Source organism: Micropterus salmoides, unplaced genomic scaffold (genome assembly GCF_014851395.1).
Source record: "Micropterus salmoides isolate LMB-PRFRI ecotype aquatic unplaced genomic scaffold, ASM1485139v1 Ms_hic_scaffold_2, whole genome shotgun sequence".
Lineage (NCBI taxonomy): Eukaryota > Metazoa > Chordata > Actinopteri > Centrarchiformes > Centrarchidae > Micropterus > Micropterus salmoides.
Genome location: NW_024041150.1, coordinates 48,900,098 through 48,920,581, shown reverse-complemented (window position 1 = coordinate 48,920,581; position 20,484 = coordinate 48,900,098). Strand labels below are relative to the sequence as shown.

The 20,484-nt window shown below is 41.3% G+C and overlaps 2 protein-coding genes across 2 annotated transcripts in view; one reads left to right on the top strand and one right to left on the bottom strand.

The window, feature by feature from the left end:
* The window catches only part of LOC119912596 (zinc finger protein 721-like), a 343,224-nt gene that overhangs the window by 154,239 nt on the left and 168,501 nt on the right, over positions 1–20,484 (bottom strand). The window lies entirely within an intron of this gene.
* Positions 4,426–13,062, top strand: LOC119912708 (putative zinc finger protein 702). The gene is made up of 2 exons (XM_038731999.1): positions 4,426–4,631; positions 11,547–13,062. The coding sequence occupies exons 1-2, from the start codon at positions 4,563–4,565 to the stop codon at positions 12,162–12,164; spliced, it is 687 nt and encodes a 228-aa protein (XP_038587927.1). The 5' UTR covers positions 4,426–4,562; the 3' UTR covers positions 12,165–13,062.

The window sequence follows — 20,484 nt, the reverse complement described above, 5'->3', positions numbered from 1 at the left end:
AACACACGAACCTATAGGTGCATTCGAGAGGACTGTGGCGGAGTTTTGCCGACTTGATGGTCTAACGTGAGCTGCAGGCGACTGCAGCTGCGGGGTATAAAAACGACTGGCGTGAGCTGAGAACAATGGCCGGTCTCGCGACATCTGCCTTTTTTGTTGCTGATGAAATTGATGATGAATAAAATGGGATATTAAACACATCTCAAAGCAGTAAGTAGACTCAGCCTACTGTAAAAACCTGTAGGCAACAATAGCTTAAGGCTTTTAATCAGTCTCTGTAGGATGATGTCGCTTTAGCCTCTAGAGTTTCTCCACATCACCACAGCAAACATAAAGCAGCTATTGGCTAAAACTGTCTGTGGGATTTCCTACAGATGGGGATGTCATTTTCCAGAGAGCTGATTGGTCAGTTTTAATAGAGTTGATCTCTTATCCTGAACAGCTAACCTGTTCAGGATAAGTTTACCATGGAGATCTACCCCAGTAAGAAGTGAACCACCTTCGTGGTGCTGAAAACCCAGCGTTAACCCCGAAGTTACCTGGATAAGCTCAAATCCTGCTTCGTGGTACAGGACTCCAGACTCCGGAGAGGGTTGGGAAACACCGTTTTAGGAGTGTGGCAGGTGGATTTACTATAAGCAATTCTACCTAAATGACACATTAACATGAGTTTTGTTCACTAGTTAATGCACACGAGGCCTGTGGGGCTTAAGCCATACTTAAGTCAGGGTCAGGATTTGCACGGGCTGGTTCCCCCATAACTGTTTGCATTGGGTGCCACATACCTATTCGAAAGCCACACTTAGAAAACCCTATTGCTTATCTCAACTACGAGGAACATTCATTCAGTGAAGTTGACTGGCTTTTGTGACAGTCAGAGAAGGCTCTGTGTGGCAGCTGGCATGATGCCAGAGCTTTCCGCCCCCTGCGACCCTGTACGCAGGATAAGCGGTTGATGATGGATGGACGGATGGTCTAACATATTTACATTTTAATGGTACTGCTTCTCAGTCATGCTGCTGTGCCTCCACATGAAAGCTCATGGAAAGTGTGAGACTAGCAACCAGGCCAAGTCATGCAGGGGATCTCAGGGTAACAGTGATCTCCCGAGGTGTAGTCATATTGGCTTAGACTGACTAACCAAAATGCAAAATACTTAGAGAATGACAAAATGATAACGCAGATATAAGATGTTTTATTTGGGCTGAACATTTTAAAGTAGTTCTATTCTTCTTTCTTGTCCTTTAGTAATTGGCTCATGGCTGTTTGGGTGGTGAAGATCTTATTTTCAAAGTTTCTTCTCCTTCAGTCTCCTCCACCTCTCCAGATCTGGGCGTGTTCTCCTCTCAGCGTGGGCCTCATAGGTCTCATAAAAGGAGGTGGCCTGACTGGCTGGTATTCTGCTGGCGACCCGGTCTGCAGAAGGTCTGGTAACTGGAGGCAGACCGCTGCTGGTATGAGCAGGTTGGGGTCTGTGGGTCAGGGGCTGGGCATTGATGGGAATGAAAACAGGAGGCAGAGTAGATCTTGGTAGAGTTATAGCATTTTGTTTTTATTGTCTAATAAACTGAATAAAAGGGGAACTTGGTTGGTTCTTGCAGAAGTTCTAATTTACTGTGGAACCTTGGCTACAAAGTCTTTATCTGGGAAACCATCCAAAGAAGTTACGTCACTAATCTTTGACCAAACAAATACTCTAAATATCTTTTCTAAAGCTTATTTAACATTGTCTACGCACCACTCCTTAGCTTTTGGGCAGTATCTTTGGACACAGTGTCACTGTGCCTTTCTCAACTGTGACTGATTTGCATTTATTGACCCAAAATATCTCTCTGTAGCGTTGTTTGTCACAACGTGGCGACCTCCATAGAAGGGGTGCCCACTGTTATGTAGATCTAAATGTCTCATTCTAAGGTAATTCAATGTATAAGATCTCAGAAACATTAGACACTGAACCTTTAAGTGAACAAACAGCTTCACTGTGTGTCAGGATTTCCGTGTGTGTGTATGTGTATATGTGAACAGGTGGACGACTCAAATGCGGGACTCTGGAGCAGAGCAGGTTCAGTTCAGTGATTTATTAAAGAAAAGTGAGCCCACTTCCAAGCAGTGGCTAAGTCCAAATCAAATCCAAGGAAACAAGTTGAAATAATAACCCAGGCAGTGCTTGAACACAAAACAGTTGGACCACATCAAGGTGAAAAAAGAAACATGAAGCAAAACTAGACACAGACAGCAAACGCAAACTACTTCAGATTAAAACAGGAAGCAAGACAACAGACACATGGAGTGAACAGACAGAGCACACATAGACAAACATACCAAGACTAAGAACAAACAACATCAGGGGTGGATGGAAGAACTAGAACACATGTGAAACCTAAACGGGAAACAGACTAGTTTCTAGATCTAACAACTGAGACACAGAACTATGGCACAGAACCAGGACTACACACTAAGGGGACTTTCACACCTGAAGGTCCGCACCAAGGTCCGAACCTAAGTTCATGTTTTGATACATACGGTTGTTTTGGGACTTTACATGACACACTTGCGTCCCGTCGTTGTCATCTATGTGGGCTGCGTCTCCCTATACTTGACATTGATTGGTTTATTAAATAGTTCAGCCGGTATCTTCGACAAGAATGAATGAATAAAAAATTAACATAGGCCTATTTGCCACCACTATGTTGTTGTTATTTTTATGGCCTTACTACCTGCCGCACCAACTATACTGAAGGCTAGTCGCAATTAAACATCCTTGTGCGAACGCTGAACTTCCTGTAAATGATCTGAAAGTCCGAACCATCCAAAAAATGCTTTCACACCAGAAACGAACCGAACCATTCAGTTCGATCCAGACGGAAACTACCTCTTGTCGTCTGTTTGGCCCGGACTGTTGTCCAGGGGAGGTTTCACACCCGTATTTTTGGTTCAGACCAAACTGAAAAGTCCAAAAATCCTGACCAAATGAGGTAGGTGCGAAAGCCCTCTAAGACACAGAACTAAGACGAAGAACCAGTGCGCCAATTATGCCATGACAACTTTTTTCCCAGGTCATAAGGAAACCCAGTACAGTGCAAATGCGTGCTTCAGTGAACTAAAATCTTACAATGCTTACACTATCCTTGTTTGTTTAACTAATGTCTGTAGTCTTTCGATGATGATAAATCAAATTCATTACACAACAACTTGTATAGTCAGAGTTTACCAAGTGTGAATACTCAAACACAGACCCAAAAAATGCTTAACCAGAACCAAGGACACTCATAAACTGTCTGCATTATCATCTATAATTCCTAATTGTTATCATATCAAGTTGTAACTTGCTCTTTTTTTTTAGCAATTACTCCATTTCTCTTGACTGTGAATCTGCGTTCATTAAAGCAGTAGTCATACATTGTTGAGGAATTGGGAATTGTTGGGTCCAGATCTGCTCTATATGAAAAGTGAGATTACTTTTGTTATGAATAAAACTGACTGAAATGAAAATGAATACATTTGAAATAACACACCTGGATTTTAACATTTACCTAGCCTTGAATTCCAGAGTGAAAACAAATATCACGTTATTGTAAAAAGACTTAAAATGAAATAACAAACTCTATATTGATTAACCGGTGTGATGCACTGGATTTTAATGAGCCACTGCAAGTCATGCAGGCAGACAAGACGTTCAACTTACATCAAGGTAAGCTATGGTCCACTTTAGAATCGTATTTCAATATACTTGAAAATAAGGCATGAATATGGGAAATATCTGAACCATGCACAGAACTAAGAAACAGGACTAAGAACTAAGATAAGAAAACAGGGAATGAGACAATTTTTGAAGTTATTTGATCAAAGCAATTCTGACACAAGTTGATAAACATTTTTAGTCAAGGCTATGAGACAGAATTGGTAATAAGTGAACTAAGCTGGACATGCAAAAACCATGACACTTAATGTGTTTGGACTCTCTAAGCTGCCGAGATAAGCAGCAGATGTTTGTGAACAAACTGTCTGTTTCATCTGATTTCTCCATTTAAACAGTAATTGTAATATAGCTACTCCTTTGTGGCCCGGGGAGAAAGTCCCAGACTCCCTTCAACAATCCTGCAGTTTAGTGACTTGTTGAGTTAGAGGACACTTTAGAAACTTTGTGAAACGCTGTCTACGACAAACTCTTGTAAATTCAACATTAAATGTGACACATGAAGTTATTTCTGTCTCTGTGTAAAAACACGATGTACAAAAAGCTTCAGCAGGATATTTTCATGAGCCTCTGATGTGATAATAACAAGCGCTTCATTAAAACTCTGCTCTGTGTGAAGGACACTCCCTCATACACATCAAATATGATCAGCTGGTTTCAGGAAACCAACTAACTAAACTTCATCTTCTGCCTGAAATCAAGGAGCCATGTTTCTAAACGGCCTTAGCGACAGTAACTAAGGGGCGGGGCGCCGTCACAGCGAGAACGCGGAGGCTCCGCGGGATCCGGAAGTGCTCCGAGACCAGAATCCAGACTCAGTCCAGGACAACACGGTCCACCAGTCACAGCGGAGACCTGCAGGACGATGGAGAACCAGAACCTGGACCACAGGAGCCAAACAGCAGCCTCGTGCTCTGATAGCACCGATGTTCAGGTCAGTGTTCATGACTTCATCACGAGACTAAAGACACGAGGAAGAGTCTCGAGGGTCCGTGTATCATCCGTTCATTCTGTTGTTAGAGATCAGAGCCTGAAAACCCGCTCCAGGGTTTGTGTTGACGTGGTTTGATTTCCAAAGTGTCTCCGTGATTCCTGTTTTCATCTTGAAGAGAGGAAGCTGAAAGAAAAACTCACGAGCGTTTCTCTTTTCTTTGTGCTGTGAGTCTGCCGCGCGGCGCATGCGCGGTGCAGCCCGTGTTGTGTCGGGAGCGCGCAGCAGAAACAATGCTGGTGAAAAGTGAAGCAGAGTCATTATATTTCCTCGTGTGTTGGTGAGTTTATCACAGTGACAAACTGCCTGCGTTCTCTGAATGATCTGAGACACAATTTGCCTTTGCTGCACAGTCTCACCTGACGCCACAGTGCTCTCACTACAATCCTCCCTCTTTCATGAGCCAGACTGGAAACTAGAAAAATCTAGTGCTGGTTTGAATGGACCTCTGCACACTAACTCATATATAATAAGTGCTCATAAAGTCTGTTAGACTGGGTGCCAGTCTGCTGAGTCATGGTGGAGCAGCAGCTGTTCCTTTCTGTATTTCACCTGGCTCTGTGTGACCTGCTAAAGATGTCTCATTTATATAAATGCTGAGTACACAGAAAGGTTTCGTACACTGGTTTTCATGCACATGTGTGATTTATAAAAATTAGACATGTCTGTCAGTAAAATTCATGTTTAATATCAAAATAAAATTTGAATATGAGAGGAAAAGGTGTAATGATGCCTCTCAGAGGACAGAGTCGGACTGTGTGCTGTTTAACTGCCAGCATAACGCCAGGATAATGTCGGGTGGCAGGATGCAGGCTCGCCTTTCCTGATATAAGATGTGAAATTAGTTCCTTTTCAGACTTTAACTTGGATACTGATGCATTTATCATCCTAAAAATCCAAATAACATCAAGTAGCATTAAAAAATTTGTAGTTTATATTAACATCCTCTGTGCATATATCACCATTTAGTTTTGGATTGTAAAACAGATGCTTTCTCACCCGGCACATCTTCACCACATATGGACTGTGTAAATGTCTGGAAATACAGACAGTGACAGCTAACGATGAGGATCGATGCCCGGTTCTAAAAGCACCCGGCTGCGCTCGTTACTGTACGTGCAATAAAACCTTTGCGTAAAAAGGCAATATTTTTATCAATACAGCTGCTCAACAAGCATCTAAATGTAGAAAACATTAATTTAATCTGCTCTCTGACTCAATCAGAGCTGCTGCCATGTTTTCATCAGACCATGTTTCAGTTAAAGACGTAACGTCAGGTTTATGATCTGTAATATAAAGTAAAAGGATTTGTTTGCCAGGGATCTTTCATTCAACGAAGCCAAATGTTTAGTGTCGGGCTCAGAGATTATTGTCTGCCGATCAGGAATAACAATTAGGTTTGATAATTGTGCAGCCTGTCACGTGGAAAGTGCTGATCTCACATGGAGTAGTGCTTTGTGAGCGACGACTGAAGGGTTGAAGTCCAGAGTTACCGTAGTTTTATAAACAGAGTGACGCACTGAATGAAAGAAGTTGGCATTTATCAAAACTTAATTTAAGTCGTTCAGTTCAGGTGTGTTTTATTATTATATATTACAGGTAGGGCTGGGCAATAAAACAATATAATTTTCCTCAATAACAATATAATAAATGTTCAATATATTGTCAAAAAATATTTGGTTTAATTCATTTGAATCATGGACAAATTAGCACTTAATTCTACAAAAAAATATTTGTTTTGTGGAGAAAGAGGCCTGAAAAAAAGATTAAATAATCATATTTGTTGAAAACAGATTTTATCATAATAGTTTTGAATGTTCCACCTCAGATTTGTCAAGTGATTCACTGTTTGGCGTCAAGTGTTTTTCACTTTCCGACCATAAAGAAAAGTTTAACCAAATAATTAACCATCTGGTTTCTTCAAGTTTCACTCAGGAACAAAAATCAGCTATTAAACTTGTAGGAAATAATGATTTAGAAATGTATCACCCAGCCCTTATTACAGAACAATCGCAGCTGCTTTCTTGTGTCTGATCTCGGTCCGAGTGCTGCAGGAGGTGTTCATTTTTATTTATTTTGCAACCAGACAGATGTAAAACTTTGGCGGGCTGGATGTGGCCAGTTCTTGATCACCGCTGTAGGGGATGCAGAGATTATTTTGTACATCATCTTACAACAAGGACTGACTGGAACACTTAAACCTTGTACTTGTTGTACTTTTGAGAAGTGAGGGCCACCAGTTTAATGATGGTCAAATTCCCGACTGTTATTGGTACCGTACACATTTTGATTACCGCGATAACCGGGTTTGATAATCTGACGGTAAATACTGTCCAGTAGCGACAGTCTCCCAGAAGCAGCTGTGCGTGCGCAGTGTGTGTTGGGGTCAATGACAACAACAAGACGCGCTGCTTAGATCTTTTACTGGTCGTTTATTGGTTTTTATAAGAGGGCTGAGGGAAGCTTGATCGAAGAAAATAACCTTATAGCAAATGCAGGGTGAGTTAATTTTTAGCTTTGCGTTGTCTAACTAGCTAACATCTTGCAAACTGAAGCTCTCTGTGTTAGCTGCTCTTGTAAAAACTCCACATGTTGTTCTGCTGCTGTGTGCGCCCTCTGCACACGACAACACTAGGGCTGGCCCGAATGTCATTTTTTTTCAGCTTCGATGCTTCTGACTGTGTGTGAGAGAGAGAGAGGGAGAGAAAAAGAGAGAGAGCGCTTAGTTGCTTTAGTTATATGCAGGCTATATAAAACAGCACGTTATTATTAACAAAAGGTTGTGTTTAACTTTTCTCGCAGCTAACCTAGTAAAGTGCAGGACTAAGAGGGAGGAGACTGGAGTTGGACAGAAGAGGAATATTTATTTCGGTGTTGAAGTGATTGGAAATTGAGCCGGGAATTTCAAAGGGAACGCCCCCGTTAAGTAGAATTTCCGAGTTAGGAAGTCGGGAGAACTGTACTGCTCCGACTTGGTGATCCAAGATGGCTGTCGGGGTATCAACAGTTAGTGAAAGCTGTAGTTTATACTGTTTATTAGTACTTCTGTGTTCTTGTGACTCATATGCATCTCAGATATTTGTACACAAAGTGCTCTCCAACTGCTGACTAGTTGTAAACAGCTGGCCGAGCGAGGTTTTCTGACTCGTTAACTGGAACGCCGTCAACTCGCAGGTCCAGGACAGATTAAGTGATTATATTAACCGGGCGTGGGTCCAGGGAGACCAGACTGGATGAGCAGCGTTTCCGGTAGTGGAAAGTAACAACACGTTATGTAAAATTCGCCTACTAACTGTTCTTAAACCCCATAACTGCCATTGTTATCAGTCAGTTTAAAGTGCTCCCACAGAGCTGAGGGCTTCATTTTGTTTTCCTTTTGATGTGAACTGAAGCGTTAATTGCTGCGCGCAGGAAAAAAACCCTCAACATTCGAATCTCAAAATTAACAATCAATGTGTACCCAACGATCGGATACTGGGGTCTAGCTCTAGATAACACCTTACGCAGTTGGCAGCTGTCAACAGGAGAAACACTACAGACTCAGCTGTTGGGCACATTGCTGTTACTGTCACTGTCTTCTGAAGACTCACTTGTATTTGCGTAATTGTGTTTGGGACATTGTATTTATTTAAATAATATAATAAAGTTTTCTTTTTACATGCCAGGTCTTCAGCAGGGTCCACCAACCGCTGACAGGACTTTATGGAAACGTATAATAATTAACTCAGCATCAAACTATATCGGTATAAACGGTATCTAATTTTAAATTCTATTGAAATTATGTCAGGATACCTCATAATACCTAATTACCGCCCAGCACTCTCCCTTTATGCTGATGATACAAGGGGCAACTTTTTGAGCAATGTTGCTGGGCAATCTTGCTAGTGGCAAGTCCGACTATGTTTTGAATGGATAAGGGCGGGGCGGGTGGTGAAGTGGTGGAGGAAGGTGATTACGGTAGTAATCTCTAAAAGTTGCTCCGCGTATCATCAGCTTGAGGCTGGGGTGAGGGTTGGTAAACCTCCCTAAAGTCTTGACGCCTCTCCTCATATTCTGTGCTTTGACTGGGGAAATTATCTGAAATTCCAGTGTTAACATGTATGTTAAAGTTGGTTACATTTACCAGGTTTAGTAACCAAACCACCACATAAACTGCTGACAAAAAGGAGCATAAACGTGCATGCAAACTCCTCATTGTCAGCAAAATTTGCCGTTTTGAAACCAAAATGGGTCACCTACACGATTTGTGCAGACCTAAGGAGAAAATATTTTTTTATCCTTTAGGCCTACCAGTTGTCTACCGAGTCCACTCTAGCATGAGCTTTGCAACTTTACAGCCGGCTCTGCCTAAACAATTGTCACTCCTAATGCCTCAACCTTACAGCCAATCAGAGAGACAGAGGAGGAGGGCAAGTCTGCGAGTTACACACCTGCTGCCATCCGACAACTACGTGCAAGTTGTGGTTCTTCGCGGGTCTATTTCAGTTAGCCGGCTATTTAAAAATGTTAAAATATTCATCGCGTGATTCATCAACGGTGATAAATTATCCGGAAGTCCCACGAGGTGCGGATATCTCGGCACAACACCAGTGAAGCTGGGGCTCAGTCTCCTTAGCAAGTGTTCCTCCACTGCCACTGCACACTTGCACGCTACGCCTACACATGCGCACTGACGACCCAGGGTTAGGGTTACAATTTTGGATTTAGTCACACACTTCAAAAACATTTATTGAAAGTTTTATGCCTTTTTACATTTATTTTCAGCATTAAATGTTGAAATATATATTGTAATAGGCTGTATATTAACTTAACCGGTTGTTCGATGTAAAATCAGTCGTTGAGCACCCCCATATCACCAAAATGGCATGATCCTTGTTTTGCTGCGAAGACCTGCGCGGGACAGTTTTCTTGATCACGTTTCCGCTGATTTTGACCATTACTGCCCGCTCCCGCAACATGTGTTTTCACTCCTGCAGTATATTTTTTAACCGCCCGCCCCCGCGGTTGTCTTTGGTCCCGCGGGATCCCAATGCTGCTCTCTACTGCGAAGCTTCAACTGTGAGATTGACAGTCGAATCAGGCTCCGCCCATCGAAGTTTATTAGGCTAAATGTTTCAGGGGAAACTGAAATGATGCAACTCACATCAAAGACGACTTCAGCTCAGTTTCAGGCTTTCTATTCATTTCATATTCTGATATCCTTTAACACTACGCAATGCATTTTATTTGTCACATCACCTATTGTTTACTGCTCTTCATCATATTCATCCAAAGTTTTTATTTTTCATTCATATATATCGATCCGAACTCCATTCAGAAAACAAACCTTTTAGAAGTTGTTGTCCTGCTGTCTTGCTGACAGACAAAGCATGAATTGTATTCAATAAGGCTCCATCTTTTTTTTTAGCTCATATCAGCCAGCTGGGCTCTAGTTATCATAAATGTGCTTAAAAAGATCAAAATGTACTGATACAAACACTGAAAATATTTAACCATTTAAGTCTTATATTGAAACCACAAATAAAACTTAAATTTTTTGCATTCAGCCCATGGTGCTCAACACAAGATTACAATAATCAACTGTAGCAGCAGAGGTCAGTAATAATGTAATTATGCTTTGCAATGTTCGCTACATTTATATGAAATAACATTAAATAGCAAAACTTTATTACTACCTACTACTTTAGATTGTTACAAATACTTCGTATATCGTATTTGTTTTACAATTGCATCGTAGTCGTTGACCAAATAATCGAATCGTGAGACCAGTGAAGATGCATTACCCCTAATAAATACAGAGTGCTGGTTGTTGTTCGTGTGCAGGTGTTTCTTAAACAGGTAACAGCTACAGAGAGAAAACCTGTTGCTCTGCAGTAATAACTGTGAGACTTAGTATCAGCACAGAACATGTGTGTAGACACAAACTCCATCAAAGGTCTCTTCAGCTGTTACAACTGAGTAAAAGTTGTGATCAGCTGCCGCTGTCATCTGAAATGGAGGTCGCATCATGTGACGCTTTGGAGGAAAGGACCTCTTATTTCTCAACAATATATTTATTTGTTCCTTCTTGACTGGCTTTGGTTCCTTGCGTCTCTCCATTAATCCCCGGTGGGCGGGACTAAGACACAAGGAAAACACGCAAGTGAGGGAAGCAATTAAGAGACTTGAGAAGCAGCCACTTTTTCACTGGAAGTCCAAAAAAAGGATTCACGGGTGTCTAGCTGCAGGTCACCAATGTGGAGTTGCTTCGGGTGCAGGCTCGGTTCTCTTGTTTGAAGCAGACTGCTTCAGTGAGCTACTTCCTGTTATGATGGCTTTTTTCATTCACCATGCACAAACAAACAGGGTTAGCCTGAGAGGTTTATAAACCGGCTTCCTGGAATAGACACAAGGTTAAGTTTGAGATTTTCCCATTTATTGTTTCTATTTGATAAATTGGGATAAAGTTTTTAGAGACTTCTCCAGTGTTGAGCGAGTGCGCTACAGTCGGCAGCAGGGAAACAGGGCTTCAACTTAATCCTTGAGGGCAATTGCTCCCCGCCCAAGTACGTCCCCTTAAGTGCTTATTTTTGCCACTGATTGGCTCAAATTGTTAGTAGGATCCCCTGGTATACCCTAACCCTTTCTGTGTTACCAGAAACGGTCATTAATCAGATTCCTATAGACGTCTGCGCCACCCCAAGTCCCTCTGTGGACACATCCCTGCTGTTGGTTGTCACAGACGGTAATGCATTCGTCATACTTTAACATTGTGGGGTTTTGTTCCACATATATGCTCTAAATGTAATTTATGGTTCCAGATAGCTCGCTCCACCATGACACCTGTTTTTCTGTCTGTATGTCTGTCTTTTGCTATAGAAACAGAGAGGAAGTGAGAAATCCATACATCACCGCTGTCAGCAGTGTGGCGAGTCCTTCACAAGATCTGGACATTTAAAGATTCATCAGAGACGTCACACTGGAGAGAAACCGTACAGCTGTGACCTGTGTGAGAAAACGTTCACTACATTAGGTGTCCTAAAACGGCACGTACGTGTTCACACTGGAGAGAAACCGTACAGCTGTGACCTGTGTGGGAAAGCGTTCACTACATTAGATGTACTAAAACGGCATGTACGTTTTCACACTGGAGAGAAACCGTACAGCTGTGAGCACTGTGGGAAAGCCTTCAATCAAAAAGGTCACCTAATAACCCATACACGCGTGCACAATGGAGAAAAACCGTACTGGTGTGAACAATGTGGGAAAATGTTTTCCCAGGGTAGTAACCTTAAAAGCCACCAACTTGTTCACACTGGAGAGAAACCGTACAGCTGTGACCAGTGTGGGAAAGCTTTCACTAGACTATGTTACCTAGAAGTCCACAGACATTGTCACACTGGGAGGAAACCATATAGCTGTGTCCAATGTGGGAAAACGTCTACTAGCAATCAGTTTCTCAAAAGACATGAATGCATTCACACTGCATCAGTCTAAAACTGGTAGAGAGCAAAGTTAGCCGATTCCTCTCCACATTATCACGTGACTGTGATGGATTAGCGTCATGTGATGACGCTTTGAGAGTAACTACACTCCCAAATTCTGACTAAATGACAAAGCATTTAATATTTCTGTAACAACCAGTGTCCTAAAAACTGAAATATAATTGAACTATCATGGACAGTATGTCTACAGGACAGAGCTGCACACCAGTTTAGCTTGTATGTTCTCAACTATGCACAAGTACTTTTTACTAATTTAGCTAAAGTTACATAGCAGCCAATACAGGGGAGATCCACCTCGTCTTTCTCAGCAGTTGGGGAAACTCAAATTGCAATTTGTTTGTTATTTCAGTCGTTTGACAAGACTAAAATTTTTCAACACGCCAAAGCGCCCAGTGGGAGTGACTGTTACCCGCCATGTCCGAAATCCCCCGCAATTTAATTTTGTCCCAGGTGTCGTCCACATATCTGTACCAGTGGCTCGGTGCTGCTCCTCTGAAGGAGTTGAGGGTTTTTCCCTCCACATCTTCCAAGTAGATGTTCGCCACAATAGGAGATACCGGTGAGCCCACTGCACAGCCGTGCTTCTGTCTATCGAATCCTCCGTTGAACTGGAAATAGGTGGTGTTTACACAGAGGTCCTGTAATTTACTTATCTGTTCAGGGCTGAGGCTAGTTCTGTTGTTGTCTTGGAGCAGGTGTGTCTTTATGGTTTCTACTGCCTCCATGGTGCGGCTGCAGGGGAACAAGGAATCTGTATTCACTGTTTTTATTTTCTGTTACTGAATGTGGTTTTGTTCAGACTGAAAACAAAGACAAATCTAGTCAACTCAAAGAAACACAGATTCACTAAAGGTGTATGTCTCTGTCATGAAGCATGTTGTTGGTCAAAGCTCATTCTTTTGTCTAATGATGCGTCTGCTTAAACAGTAAGATGAGAGCATTCATTGATTAACTGATTTTATCTGCTCAAAGTGATCACAGGTCAGAAGGGGGAACAAACTGATTTTATTAATCCTCTACATGTCGTTACCTTGTGTACTTTGCTCATCTAATGTGGTGTTATATTTTCCACTAAGGGTACCACTGTTTTGATAAAAGGACCTGTAAGATTGTTTTTGTGATGTTTTCCTGTGAGAAAGGAGTTTCCACCGTGGTTTGAGACTGAGAAAGGCTTCTCTCATTAAATGTCTTATCTGTCAGACTCTCCCTCGGGTGTATGAGCTCTGCCCTTCAGCTGAATCACTCTGTTACTCTTAATAAATATCACAAAGACAAATGTTTGTTTGTAACTTCTTTATTTGTTCATTTCTTCACAAGGAAATGTACAATTTCCACCACAAATCGGTTGGCGTTAACCTCAGACCGCCATGTCTCATATTTTAAAGCGTCTGTCTCAGGTTTACAGGTGCACACGGAGCCGGCATAAGAAGCACAATTAAATTAGTCTTGGTCTTGGCTGGCTCATCCCACCTGTTCAGGTTTGGTCTTCCAGGTTTCAATTCAATTTTCAATTCAATTTTATTTATATAGCGCCAAATCACAACAACAGTTATCTCACAGCGCTTTTCATAAAAGAGCAAGTCTAGACCGTGACTCTATGATATGATTACAGAAGCCCAACAATTCCCACCAAGAGCAGCACTAGGAGACAGAGGCAAGGAAAAACTTCCTTTTAAGAAGCAGAAACCTCGAGCAGAACCATGGCTCAGGGTGGGCGGCCATCTGCCTCGACCGGTTGGGGTGAAGGAGAGAGAGAGGGGAGGGAGGCAGCCTACACAATATCCACACAGAGGTACAGACAGTAAAGGTGATGTTGCTATAGACTAAATGAAAAATGGTACAGATATTTATAGTAGTGTTAATGATAACAATTGTAATGTTAATGATTATAATAACAATAATAACAATAAGACTAGTAACAATAGTTGTAGCAGAGGGTGTCGAGCAGGAACACGGGGGCAGCAGGTGACCCGCAACCACAGATCCAGACTCCACAGCTCCAGAGCCAGAAACACCTGCAGGAAGTGATAGGAGGAGAGAGGAGAGGGACGAGAAAGCACAAGACTACCAGAAAGGGGAGAAGTTGTGTTAGTAACATGCAATAATGGGATGAGGCTGCATACAGAGGAAGACTGAGCCCTAACCTGGGGAAACGCATGAAAACCTTGTGCGCGCAGTAACGGAGAGCTGTGCTGTTAGCGAGGAGTTTTGGATTGTAAATTTCCGGATGGGTGAAGTAGGGTGAAGTCTCTTCCCATTAAGATACACACGAGCCACAGCAATATTAAGTTCATGTTTAAATCTCCCGATACTGCAACAGGACCTGTCAGGATCTAGGAATGTTAATTAATGTTCTGCGTTCTTCTACATCCGAAAGGTCTCGCTCACAGTTCAGGTTCATGCGGAGAAATTGTCTGGATTAAAGCAGCCGTCCTCCTGATCCTGAGCTCAAAGTAAACTCGATTAGTGATGGGGGCGGACTGGGACAAAAATTCAACCCTGGCCCTGTAGCCACGTCAGCCCACCTCATCACGCATCCCCACGAACACACATTCACTACTTAGGCTACATTTGTGTACAGATGGTGAAACAATATAAGCAGTAGGCCGACTGTAACAGCAAGTGTGTCACTTTGTGTTGAAAAGAGGTGGTGACATAAGGTCTGAGAATAGGGGTGTGATTAAAGACTTTGGTCACGAGAACAAGACGAGAAGATATTTTAACACTGTTTTGAAGAAATATTCGATGATGAAATATATGAGTGGGGTCTGAAGATTTTGAGCATTAAACTCTTAATTTCCTGCTTTCTGGAGACATTTTCTGCACCAATTTATGGAGTAAATGTCTTTATTTATATGAATGTCAGCACAAAATTCACGTAGCAGGTGACAATTCAGAATATAACAATAAAATGGAATATAATGCAGTAATCAGTAGCTTTGTTGTTTAAGTAATTTTCTTGGACAATGCACATTTGTTTCTTCTATATTTAAATTGCATAGCATGTTTTATTATTGTGCAAATAATATTCTTGTTCCAAGCTATTTTTCAGAACATATTTAAACAATTTTGCTACATTAAACTCTATATTTTGGTACATGTCCCCAGCGACCCCAGTGTAAATGACACCAATGGTGTCAACCGATTTGTAACATTTCATGTATGTGACTGGCTCAAAATTACACAATCAGTTAAAACAATGGCTGTCCATCTGAGTCAGTTGTTCAGCCTTTGTTCTCTCTGTTTGTCTGCTGTTACTGTATTTCTTTATTGCAGAATCAATTACATCCCAAACATTTTTGTGTGACTGTTTCCTTCCTACCTCTGCCACACTCCCTGTCTCTGCTAGGCCTACAGTAGCATCCTTCCTCTCAGCACTGGTAGCCTACAAGAAGACTTCCAGCAACATCCATGAACACAGTAGCCTACAGAACATTGCAGAAAGATGTTTTCTCACACACTGCGCACAACATTGGATTAAACACACATTAATTAAAAATATTACTCACAAGCCAACTTAATTCTGCTTTCTTTGCCTTCACTTCTAATATTTCCGCACAGAACAGACTCCTCTGCTGCAAACACAGCGGCTTGCCCTACCTCTTTCTTCTCTCTCCCTGTATTTGTCAGCCCTCTTGACTTTCTCTATCAGCAGTGGGCTCTTAAATAAAGTGGACGAAATGACAGCACTCGCAAGATGATTTCCACGGGTGCGCAGAGGAGGCTTTTTAATGAGGAGGCCAATCGAAACCGAAACCAACATTGTACCCAGTTGTACCTGCACCAAAGTGTTCACTGTTACTTTACCTGATCCGTGCTTGTGAAATAACCGCCGTCTGAGTCTTATAGTGTAGTGGATGATCATTTCTCTCTGTGTTTCTCTGCAAAATGCTTAAATGGGTCACCAAATATAGTTCGATTTGTGGGGGAACACTGATATTAATATCAATCTGACCGGCCCACCCCAAAACAAATAGTCCAGCCCCTCTGGCATATGTCAGAATTGCCAGATGGCCAATCCGCCCCTGATTAGTGATGATATTTGTAGGCTACATTTGAGATAAATTTAGCCCGTGTACAAAGCTTACAAAGTGTGTCTGCACTATTTGGTGACCTAAAACTATTCTTCATGATTTGGTACACACGGGTTCATTAGTGTTGGCCCTTTCTGTTACACTGAGATAAGCACAGAAAAAGAAGAGATCTGGACCCAAACTCAGAGGAGGTACAGTTTGTGATGTTTATTAACAAGAAAGAGATCAAACTTAACCAACGGAGAGGCAGGCAGTCTATAAAGCAAACAAATCCGAGACAGGTACAGGCAGTAATTCAAATCCACAGAGAAGGAAAGAAACACAAATAACGGAAGAACACAGGAGACGGCCGGGGACGCTTGATGGGAGATGAAGACCAAAGACCAGGGAACCCACCAAACAATATGTTCACAGGAGAGAGGTGGAAACGGCAAAACACAAGGACGGGAAGTCTGAAACGAGAGGAGAGGTGAGTTACAAAGTGAAACACAGAATGAATAAAGTTCACAAAGAAACATGAGGAAGAATTTAACAAAATAAAACAGGAAGTCACAACACAAACCCACGAGACTTTAGTCTTTAAGGAAAATATTTCAAAGAAGATTTTAAAGAGATTTTTAACCTTTAATGTCTTAAACATTACCTGATTTTATGTATCAGCCTGTTGTAATGTGTAATGAGCTTCATTCTGTCCTCACTCCACTGGTTGTAGCTCTTTGAGTAGAAAACAAAGTAAAACAGGTAAATGTGAACATGTCTGAGCAGAAAGTTGATCATAGCTTGTAATAAAATAAAGTGTCTGTAGGAATAACTCACATATCCTCAGAGCGCAGAAATAAATGATCAACATTTTCTTTCTAACCTGCTTCAGATTCTGATGTCGTCTGTGCAGCAGCACCAAAACAAGCGGTGGAAGCTGATTTACAAAGGTGGAAAACCTCTTTATTGTCTTCTCACTCTCACATTCCTTATTAAATATCATGTTTTCTAATGAACTGCATCACTTGTGGAAAACAAAAGCCCACTCTTTGGCCTCTGAGTCTGTTTGGGGTCAAAAGAAACCTCCAGACTTTCACTCTCAGTCCTTCAGAGTCTAACAGCTTCCAGAGGTTTTGTTGAAGAGTCAGACTGTGTTTGAGCGCCACCTGCTGCTCATTAAGCAGACAGACCAATAAAGATGAAGAATAAAGAGAACAGAGTGCTGCTGTTCCTCCATCTTCTGCTCTTTCCTTCATTGTTTTACTCTCTCTGGATGCTGCTGTGCTCTGACAGGAAATCACTGATGTTTAGTGGCTGAACGAGCAGCTTTGATTTGTTATTGAACTTTCTAATGTGTCTGTTAGCTCACATGTCTTTGACCTTTACACCTCAGCTCATGTGTTGATGTTTCCTCCCTTACTGTCACGTACAGAAGCTGATGTGCTTCCTGCAGTAGTTTGGTTTGTATCTGCTGTAAGCTGCAGTTAATAATTAGATCTGTTCTGGCTCTATTATTACTGAGGGATTCTCTGTTGTTTGACCCTTATGGCCCAAAAAAGGTAAGAATTACCAAAATAAAAGCTCCTGTGGTGAGTCAACATTTTTAAGGTACTGAGATACTTTTTATAGATAAAAATATGATAAGAAGTTATTTCATATCTCATCATTATCACTCAGTAAGTCATAACTTTGATTCTTTTTCAGCATTAAAAATATTAATTATATGAAGTTTCTGTTATTTTAATGACTCATTAATGTAAAAGCAGCATTTTACTGCTGTAGTTGTCTCATCAGACTGCAGCTAATGATTATTTTCATTCTGGATCAATCTGCTGATTATTTCCGTCAATCATCGATTGATTGTTTGGTTTTTAAAGATTCTGTAAATAGTGAGAAATGCCGTTAAATAACACCCTTAAAGTGATACCAACACAGTACTTCATTCGATACCTTGCTTAAAAGGCCACCTGTTGAAGCCATAGAAGTTGATTGGTAGCCTATTACTATTTTTATTGTTGTTATGGACAAGCAAGGGGATCTATTTTATTTTTTTCAAATAACTGTTACACAAAAGTATTGGGAAATTATATCAGATCGCTGCTCATCCTTATTAGGTCACTGGTAGTATTATACAGGGAAAATAAATTTATTTATAGCCTAGTTGAACTAAAGAGGAGAAGTGAAATAGTTTAGTGAGCAAATGAGTTGTGAGAAACGAATCTAAGTTAAAAAAAATTTTAATGTTTGAAAGTAAACTACGGAGAAATATTTTGTTAACTTTTGATCAATAAACTGAATTGAAAGATCTTTCTTTCAACTCTCTTATTGGTGAGTCGCAAACCTCCAAAAAGACGACAGTAAGAAGTAGAAAACGAATAAGGAGTTTAAACAAGTCACTTAACTAGACTGAAGAGTCTAAATAAGCAAACAGAGGAAAAGAGAGTCTGAACGTCCAGCTGATCAAACCATCTACATCTGAAATGGCCACAGCTGCTGCCGGAGGCTTCCTGAGTAAAATCAGCTTTTAATTGATGTGAATGAACGCAGCGATTGATCAGTGAACAGCAAATAAAAATGTGTTAAATGATTCCAGATGATGAAACCAACGAAAAGCCAAGCTTGTGCTGATAAACTTGTGTAACAGTAACATGCCTGAAACCGAAGGCGAGCGGCTGTTAAAATCAGCACTGACTCGGCGCGTGCAGGCTTTTTTTTTAATACAGTTTATGGTGCAATTGGCTGCAAGCAAAACCATATAAATAGTCACTGACACTATTCGTTACCGGGCTAAGGTATCAAGTATAGCAATGCCTACTAAAGCTGTCAGATAAATGTAGTGAAGTAAAAGTACATGATTTCCCTCTGAGATGTGGAGCAGAAGTAGAAAGTAAAGTACAAGTACCTGAGTGTTGTACTTGAGTACAGCAGTGTAGTAAATGCAGCTGTTGTGTTAATGTGAATGTTTTGTGAGGAGCTCTCCAGTTTGTCCTGAGGGACAAACAGACTGACAGTGACAGGAAGCAGCCAGCAGGAGGCAGCAGAGGAGCTTCAGTTTGTTCAACAGATGATAGTTTTCACTTTAAAGTCACTGGAGGAGCAAACTGTGTGCAGAGGGTTTGTGTCCTGTTACCTTTAATAGAAACAACCAGTCCTCCTATAGTGGAAGATCAGCAGCCCAGTAAGGTTGTTGTTATTTCATTAAACGCCAGTTTATTATGGAATAAACAGCATGTGAGCAAAATATCAACTGAAACATTACAGCTGATGAAGCTAAAGAGGAAGAGGTCGACATCAGCATCCTCAAGGACTTCATCACTACATCACTTCACTTATATTTGTTTTAGTGGTTTAAATGAACAAACTGATCACCACAAACTAACTCCCCAAACCCGGCTGCAGCCCTGCAGCTGAAACTAAATAATGTTTTGAAGTTAAATTACTTCATGACTCCATCTGCTGATGAGGAAGATGCTGCTGAAAGCCCTTTAAAAAAGCCATTAAGTGAACCTTTAGTACAGATTAATTTGGATTATTTACAAAGTAAAGACTGAGCCTTCGCGCACATATGAAGACCCCAAAGAAGATCAGCGTGCTGTCGATGGACATCTCTTTAATCACAAACCACAAAAACTTTTATCCTCGTGGACGTTAAAAAGACTGAAGAACTGATGTCACTAAGTCTGAATCCAAGAGGTTTTAAGGGCTCAAAATGCTGTAAACAGGAACGGGACAGCACTTTGCCACATTAACACATTCACCTTCACGACAATGACACATGTTGCACACTTTTTATTTTATGTTTTTGCCTTATTTTTAAGTCCTGCAGGCTCTCGCCCTACAGAGTGGAGGAGAGGTAAATGTCAATATATATGTCAATAATACAGTATTGTTGGTCAAATAGCATCATTAAGCAAAAACTAAAATAAATAGCTGAATAAACTAAGATGTCTATAAAGATTCTCAGTCATCCAGGTCATAGTTATCCAACAAAGGTTAAAATCAAGGGCAACTGGACTTGGTTGAAGATACTGGAAGACGTTTCGTCCCTCATCCAAAGGACTTCTTCAGTTCTGACTGACTGGCAGGGAAACTCAGCTATTTAACCTCAGTGGGGTCGTTATCCCGGGTCATCGATACCGCTGGTTCGTTAGTGTTCCTGGTTGCTGTGACGACAGTCGTTACAGTCGTTAAGACTACCTGTGGCCAAGACTGAACGACCATCGTTGGTATCTTCACCTGATGCCAATAGGTTACGTTTGTTGAGTTTCCTGGGAAGTGATGAAAGGACAGCATTGTAAG